Genomic DNA, 9094 nt, shown 5'->3' with positions numbered 1-9094 from the left:
GGAAGGACGGACAAACAGAAAATTTTTTTAAAAAATTTGAAAGCTTGTGAATTTTTACTTTTATTTGTTTCTATTCTAATTAATTTTTTGATCTATGCAGGGTTATGTCAAAAGTGTTGTTAGTGCGAAGGTGAAGCAGTTATGTGTGGTTTCAAATGCCACAACACAAAATAACGAAACAGTAAGTTGAAAATTTCATATCAATTTAAAATTATTATTAACTTAAAAGCTTGTGTGGTTCATGCCGTGCCAGTCATTGTGTCTAACATTGGGAAACTAGAAAGGAAACTATGAAGATAAAATTAAAAAAACAAACATTGTATCTCAATTTGGATTGCAAGTGAACGATTAAAAAAAGTAGTTATAGGACGAAAACACTATGAGTTTCTGAAATATGTTAGAAAAATTAAAACTTGTTACAATATTAATTTAAGTTGTTATTTCTAAGTGCCTGTCTATAGAATGTCCATTTAATTTAATTGTATTTTTTATAATATTGTGATAACACTCAAACTTGGTGCGACAAATATAAAATTGTATATTACGTCTTACTAAACGAAATAAAACATGATTTAAAGAATTTATCAGGGTAAATATATATATATATATATATATATATATATATATATATATATATATATATATGTATATATATATATATATATATATATATATATATATATATATATATATATATATATATATATATATATATATATGTATAAAACTTATTCCAGACAACAGCCTAGTAATCCCGCCCATTTTGCAATCCTTTTATTTGAACTGGAAGAAGTCCAGCAGACGACACAATTCTGCTGAACGGTCAACCGCGTCACAATACTGTCTATAAACTAAGCCTCTGTATCATAGTATCGTAGCTAGATAAATACAAACACGTTTTTTTTAAACATAGTTTTCTGTGCCACCGATTAATTTTGATACTTAAAATTAGTATCGAATTAAAGGTAAATAAATGTAGTTTTTAAAAAATTAAGTCATCTTGGCCTATAATAAAGTTTAACATCTTAAACATCTGTAGGTAATGCACATTCAGTTTGTAGAAGTTTGCTTTATAGGAAGCGATGGAGCTTACGAATTGTAATAACTTGCAGGCACATGATGCTCAATAGCTATGAATAGCAAAACATCTAGGAGAGAAAACTCAACAACAACAAAAATAGAATAATTGTAGTTGTTATTTTTTAAAATTTATTATTGAATTGCAAACGCTTTAAGAGAGAGATAATCAAAAAAGAAATGTTGACACATAATACTTGAGTGTGCTGGACGAAATCCCTTTTAACATTTTAATGAAGAAAGAAGAAGCAGAAGTAATTAAATGAAACTTAAAATACCATTTTACAATGTATTTAAAAATAAACCGGGAGTGATCTCCCCTAAACTTTCTCGAATATTCTTATATAAAATAACAGGGGATGGAAACTCGGGCTATAGACATGATTTTTAATCCATTTTAAATACTTAAAGTTTTAAAAATAGAATAAAATCTCGTAGACAAATTAATTGCACACCAAGTGAACGCAAATAAAAAAAGCGCATAATAGTGCGCAATATTATTAGTACTTTTAAAATTTACATTAGTTTTTTGAGAAATCGGAAGTAGCGTAAATTACTACTTCCAGTCAACGGAAATTACTCAAAATTTAACAGAAGGTAGAGGATTAGATCTTTTTCTTACATGTGAAATTTCATTTATCTATCTGAAATAGTACTCAAGTTATAGGCTTTTAAAAAATTCAAAGTAGGAAAAGTACCACTTCCGGTTATCGGAAATCGCTCAAAAGTTGATACGGATCTACGATTTTGATACAATACTTATATATGAAATTTCATCAACCTAGCTGTAACGGTACTCAAGTTATCGTGTTTACACACGGACAGACACACACACAGACACACACACACACAGACATACGGACAAGATTGCAAAATTATGTTTTTCCGTATCAGTGAGGTGTAAAACGTCGAGATTTGTAAAAATCTCGATTTTTTTTGTTTGCACGATTACAATACTTTCTCTATACTACGTATATACGAGAAAGTAAAAAACAGAATTGTGAAAGTAACCATTAAAGCTACACCGTTGTTAGAGAAGTGTTTGTTTAACCTTTATTCTATTAAGCCATTCTGGTACCAAAAGGAATCACTTGTTAATTGGGTCTGGTTTTTGATAAGTGGTACCTTGAGAAGTCAGACTAGTGCTTTGATCAGACATTCATTTCTTAACACTAAGTTGAATGACTTACTTTTCAGTACATCATCGACAAGATAGAAGATGATGTTCCTTCTATCACCATAGTGACGATGTTTCTAAAACTGGGGACTTTAAAGAAGAATTCCGGCATACGGACATTAACTAAATACAAGCAATGGATGACAACGTGGTGCTGGCTGAAAAATCCAGTTGTGGCGTTTTTCGAAGATGAGGACATTTTACAATATTTTAAGTAGGTCAATTTAAATTTTTGATAAGTTTGCTTTTTAAGAATATCATGCTTAAAAACCAAAAACCCATCACAATATTATTTTTTAAACATCATGTTCATTGACGTTCTTAACACTTCGAAGGACATTTGGGTGAACACAGATATCCCACTCAACATGTTGTGTATGGATGTGTAATCTCTGACTACCTCTTGTCTGAATGTTGTATATGATTTGCTAGCATCTTCTGAAAGTCATGTTCCCTCCATATGCTTCTACTACTTGATTAGTTATTTTTAACATTGTATAGACAGCGCTGGCACATGGTCCACTAGATTCTTCACGATTTCGTCTTCAAATTTCTTGATATTTGACTCAGTAGCTATGTTATCAACAACCTCTCTTTCTATATCGATACCATAATAACAGATATATATATATATATATATATATATATATATATATATATATATATATATATATATATATATATATATATATATATATATATATATATATATATATATATATATACATATATATATATGTATATACATTTTGCATACTTATTTATAACTACGCCTACCATTTACCCTATCCACCATACAGGAAAATCCGCTCCCATCAACCCGACGACAGAACTGTGATTGTGAAAATCTCCAGGTCTCAGCTGGGCGCCTTCAAAAACCTAGAGAGGATCCAACAAGTCTACAAGAACAGCTCGTACTCCAACCTACCTCCCACGATGATCGACGCTAACTACAGCTGCACCATGAGTGCTAAATACGACGCCCTCATCTTGGCAATGGCCCTCAAGCTGGTACAGACTAAGTATCTGGCGTGGATGGACATTGGTCTTTTTAGGTAAGGTTTAGACATGTTGGGTTATGGCATGGAAAAGCTAAGGTCATTTCTTGTATAATATGTGTATGTTGGTCAGATTAGGTATTGACATTTGTTTTCAGTTTTGGAAACCTAAATTTATGCATGTGCTGTTAAAAATAGATATTGGCCAATTAGATATGAGCTTTAATTTGTTTTAGTATTATACTGTGTTAATAAGGACACCGGTTTGGTTAGGTAAGAACATGAAACTACTTTGCTCATTCACTGAAGGAGTTTATGCTACTATTCTAACACGCCTGAATAACACAATAATTAAGATTTCATGTGCACAAGACCTTACAGACACACTTGAATTTAATAATCTATATATATAATTCTCTTCTGGGAGCCGTTAGAAAACAAGCTGCAAGCGCCTCCTTGCAGTCCCCTCTCTTTCTCTCTATCACTATCACTACCACCCCCACCCCACCCCAACATTGTCATGTGAGCTGTGGTCACGCTGTTTACATTTTACAATCATAGAGACGGGTTTGGTGACGGCTATTAGGGGCAGATAATTTAGTTTGAAACGATTTTAAACTTAGAAGAGGTAACTAAGAGGAGGCTGCTTTCACGTGGGGGGGGGGGGAAGGGGGTTTAGTGTTTTTAAGCATATATTTTCAGTGGCAGCATTGGTACTGTCGAATTCACAAATTATAAATTACTGAAAAGTAGAAAAAAAACAACTAAATAGCGGCGTATGATACGCAGCGGGTCGGCTCGTTATTTTAATAATTTAATAATTATTAAAATGTTGTTAACTAGAGCCTCAATCCAGCCCACAACATTTATCCAGAATTCAAGTTCATTTGTAATCAAATTAAGGAGAGTGATGATTAAGTTAAAGAATAACATCTTCATCATCATTATTCCTATGGATTTCTTGTGGATTATTGGGGTGAAACCACCATCTCCGTCGTACTCGGTACTGGGCGATATTTAGGTTGCTAGATCTACGAAATTCGTACGACATTTACCAAGTTTATTTTGATCTACCTGCTTCCTCTTTCTTGGGGATGGCATGGCATAGCTGGTGATATTTCCATTTGTTTTACACAAGGTGCGTCCTATCCAACCCCGTTTCTGTATTTCTTTGCCAATTAGGTTTTGAACTGTTTTTCTACACTGTTGGGAAGTGGTAATTTTTTTTTCCTTGTGTGACGCACAAAAAGGTTAATGAAAGTCTGAACCTAGAATAGCAGTCAGTTTGGAATAGTTGTATAAATATCAATATTTGCGTAGTATAAAAGTTTAACATTACATTAACTTCGACACATTACAGGATTTTAAAAAAAAATGTTTACGTTTTACAAGATAAAATTCCATGCAAACTTAGAAACCTCCTTGAAGACAGAATGGGGCATAGGAACAAGAACTTCACATTGGAGATCCCTCCAGATTTCAACAACAGTAGAGTGGGTTTTACCGAGGTGGCTCCCAGACATACAATGGAGAAGCTCAGCCCGTGGGACTACATCAAAAATAGCTACGTGTGGTTAGCTGGTGGTTACGTCATGGGTACTCATCAGGTGGGTGCTTGTAACTTTACCTTAAATAAAGATTTGCCAGAAAAACACTTGACCAAATGTCATTGGCCCAATGCTCAAAACGTACAAGTTAGAACGCTTTTTAAAAAAAGTAATGCGTTATATTATCTAGCAGATATTCTTGAATTTATGTATGAATTAATTTGTTTTTAAATTAATTAACCCTAACCACAACAACCAAAACCAAAACACAAAAAAACGCAAATCTAACATAAACGAAACAGAAATACAAACACAAACGAAAACACAAACGCTTTTGAAAACACAAACCAAACCACAAACGCAAAAACAAACATAAACACATAGAAAACACAAACACAGACGCAAACATAGAAGTAAAAGAAAACCAACCCAAATCCAACCGCAAACACAAACCTAACCACAAATGCAAACCCAAACCAAGCACAAAGAAAACACGAACGCACACGGAAAGATAGAAGTAAACATAGAGGGCATTCTTAAGAGGCTTCTAAAGTGTTATTAATTACACATAATATTTTAAAAAAAAACCAGTGCGTTCAGTGTATAAAATAAATAAAAGGCAGTATTTAAAAGATTATTGTTTTTCTCACCACATTGCATTATATCAATCCACGCTAAATATGCAATTGTTTTTTTCCCAAACCAAAACTCAGTACTAAAAAGTATTTTTTTCCCCGATGTAATGTGTTTTAAGGGAAATAATTGTATCTAAGGGAGGTAATTAGTTCTAAAGATAATCATCCTAAAAAATGATTCTATGCGTATTTCTTACTTTCATTGAATCTTAGCAGTACAATCCTCCTCCTATCCACAGGTAATAAGAACATTCGTCAAATCCTACAAATCTACAGTACAAGAGTTGCTCAAAGCCAACATGTCCAGTACAGACGAGCAAATCATCGGAGCGATGTACTGACCAGAGTTCCGGCACAAGCAGGAGTTGGACATACAAGGGTACTCGTGTGTTGATGGACAGTTTGGCCTTCACAACACCGACGCTCAGTACTTTTGTTTGAGTTATATTTGTAAGGACACAGCTGAAAAGGCTAAAAATAAAACTTCCATTTTGAAAGTACGCAGGGGAAGATAACTAACACAGAGCGATATTTGCATTTGAAAAATAACACTCTATAAGTCTTAAATTACAACGATTAGTTAGATAACATCTTAAATTGTTTTATTAAAATACTGCTTAAAAGTAGGCCTATACATTATTTTTTATTGAATTTAATTTTTGCTGTTTGTAGAACTTCAACTGCTTGTTAATTACATTCGTTTCATTTTACACGTTTTAGTAGTTGGTTATAAATCTAAATGAATCTGAGACCGCATAAGCTATAGCTATATATATTTGCGTTAAAACTCGACCAATGGCTTTCAATATATAAACTTTCGTGTTCGATGCTCAAGCAAAAAATCGTTCTATAGTTTAAAACAAGTTACCGTTGCAAACTTGTGGATGGAGTAATCGCTTTAAATCTGTTTTATGTGTTATAAAGTTATATTTTAATGACCAATTGTCCATATATTTTCATGAAATGACATTTCTACAATTGTAACTGATAAATTCTACTGCATCTGTCCCATGTGTCTTGGGCAAGAAAGGGAACAAGAAGAGAAAATTGAGTTTCACGATATGCAACAATCCACAATCAGACATTACAAATAAAACAAAATGCTTATACTATTACAAAATATATATCATTGAATTGTCACAAAAAAATGTATATCTGCATTAAATGAGTGTACAATTAAGTTGAAAAACGGGCCACATGTCACAAATGAAAATAAAACAAACAGACTTCGTTGACTAAAAATCTATATATATAATTCTCTTCTGGGAGCCGCTAGAAAACAAGCTGCAAACGCGCTCCCTACGTCCCCACCCCTACATGGTCTGGTGAGTTGTGGTTCACTCTTAATGTTTACAAACATTACAAACACAGCCGGGTTTAGTGACGACTATTAGGGGCAGATAATTTAGTTTGAAACGATTTTAAACGTAGGGGGGGTAACTAAGTGGAGTTTACTTTAACGGAGGGGTGGGGGTGAAGGAGGGAGGGGGGGGGGGGTTATCGTCCTTACCGAGCTACTTATAGTGTTTTAAAGAAATATTTTCAATGGCAACGTTGGTAGTGTCGAATTCACAAAATTCACAAATTATGAATAACTGAAAAATAGAAAAAACAACTAAATAGCGGCGTATGATATGCCGCGGGTCTGCTCGTATATTATAATTAAACAATTTTTTATAATAAAAAGCTTTTAAAATATACTAAAATAAAGGAAATAAAACAAATTCGCATAATGTAAAAAAGGTTTGGTCGCTCATGAGATCTCTTAATAAATACAAATCGTTTATTTTTTTATATTTGATTTATTTTCTTATTTTCGTTTTATTTCTCGTTTGTTATAAATGTACTTGTTTAAATCATTAATTAAAAAATTATTGAAATTGCGTTCAATCACTGCCAGTAGCTTATGATCTACAAATACGTTTTCTGCCCCACTTTAAACCAATATGGGCGCTCTGGTAAGATATCGAACAGCCTTGACAGCAATCCCTCAATAGATAATTTTACAATCGATCGCTAAGTTTTAATCTTTTTATCTCCCCATTAGTGTTCGATATAATAATTTTTCAATTACAATTTCATGACAAATCTAATTATACATAGAATGGAAACATATTTATTTTGCAATATCCTCGAAAAAGGGCCGTATCTTGAGTTGAAACGCGTTTACAAGATTTGCAACTAACTCATAAAAAGCAGACACTGAACTAAGAAAACGTCTGTAAAAATATTTATTCTCATCTATAAACCAAACGAAAACAGCGATAACTAGAGCTGACGACAAATATCAATAATGCAAGATCTATTATGTTATAACCTAGATTTTAAAAAAAAAAACCTCTCTCTTCATTGCTAAATTATGCGTCAATGTATGCATTTTTTATCGCCGTCTCGACTATTGAAATAAAATATACATTAATTCTAAAGCTGGTTGACAGAAAACGTTGAAGTCAGTCATCGACACACGTTTTAAATACCGCGACGCTCTGTGATTTGGATGATTATAGTGTTTTATCATGTGGAAACATTTTTTTTACGCGGAAATATTTCTTTTCCAGTGTGTCTCCTGTAGCTTAGTCATACATTATTGTTTTTGTTTGACGTATACTGTATACAATGTGCAGAACTTGTCCTCCTATTAAACCTTGCCAGGATACAGAAACTTTTAGAATGAATTGTGCAATTTTATGTTCAAAGTCACAAATGTATTGTTGATACAATCATTCTCATAAATGAAATTTGATTATATATAACATTAAAGTATAATAGCAAAACAAAACGCTGCATACATGAATACAAAGAATATGATAATGCATTGCTTTAATTAAAATTAATTTTTTCTCTAAAGACCAAGTAAACGTATTTCTTGACAAAATTTGTGTAACACATTGCTTAAACGTTAAATTTCCAATATAGTAGATATTAAGAAATAAATAAGAGCACAGTAAAAATGTACACATATTAGCATAGCTAACAGAAGAACACACACGCTAGTGCATTAAATAAAATAAAATCAAAACTATGAGAACATTTTACAATAAAGATTATTAAATTTAAATGTTTCCCTCTCGCCCTTCATACACACACTCACACACATGCACATTTACAGACACACATACACACACATATATATATATATATATATATATATATATATATATATATATATATATATATATATATATATATATTCAAATACATAATACTATACATATACACAGATAATAACCATCCCAGCCAGGCCCTGCACTCTTCCCTGTGAAAAACCCATCTGTATAGGGGAACGTGACGTGCGTGTTTATTAAGCAGTAGTGTACCATGCAATGCCCTGATTTAAGAAACATATTACTTTTCCAATTAAATGTTTATATGCAAATACAGACGTTTGAGATAATAATGCATAACACTAAACCTAACTCTACCTCTAAACGTAACCCTAACCATAACCAACAACAAACAAAACCTAAACTCAAAATAATAAACAAACACAAATGCAAACACAAAGACAAACGCAAAACCACACTCAAACCGAAACGGAAACACAAATTTAAACACAAACACAAACGCAAACATAAACGTAACTAAAAAAACAACGAAAATGCAACCACAAACGCAAATAAAAACGCAAAACAAACGCAAATAAAGGCAAACACGAACGCA

At 32.5% G+C, this 9094-nt stretch overlaps 1 protein-coding gene across 1 annotated transcript in view; it reads left to right on the top strand.

Annotated features, from left to right (window-relative positions):
• Positions 1-5775, top strand: part of LOC131950679 (uncharacterized) — a 10494-nt gene extending 4719 nt beyond the window's left edge. The window contains exons 4-8 of the mRNA XM_059312904.1: positions 101-181; positions 2275-2468; positions 3055-3309; positions 4667-4859; positions 5674-5775. Of these exons, the coding sequence (XP_059168887.1) occupies positions 101-181; positions 2275-2468; positions 3055-3309; positions 4667-4859; positions 5674-5775 (825 nt within the window). The remainder of the gene's footprint in view (positions 1-100; positions 182-2274; positions 2469-3054; positions 3310-4666; positions 4860-5673) is intronic.
• Positions 5776-9094: the final 3319 nt, after the last annotated feature.

The sequence above is a fragment of the Physella acuta genome, unplaced genomic scaffold, assembly GCF_028476545.2.
Source record: "Physella acuta isolate Inbredline_101_S28 unplaced genomic scaffold, ASM2847654v3 ptg000776l, whole genome shotgun sequence".
Taxonomy (NCBI): Eukaryota; Metazoa; Mollusca; class Gastropoda; family Physidae; genus Physella; species Physella acuta.
Note: the sequence above shows the minus strand (reverse complement) of the source record. Positions and strands in the feature narration are given on the sequence as shown.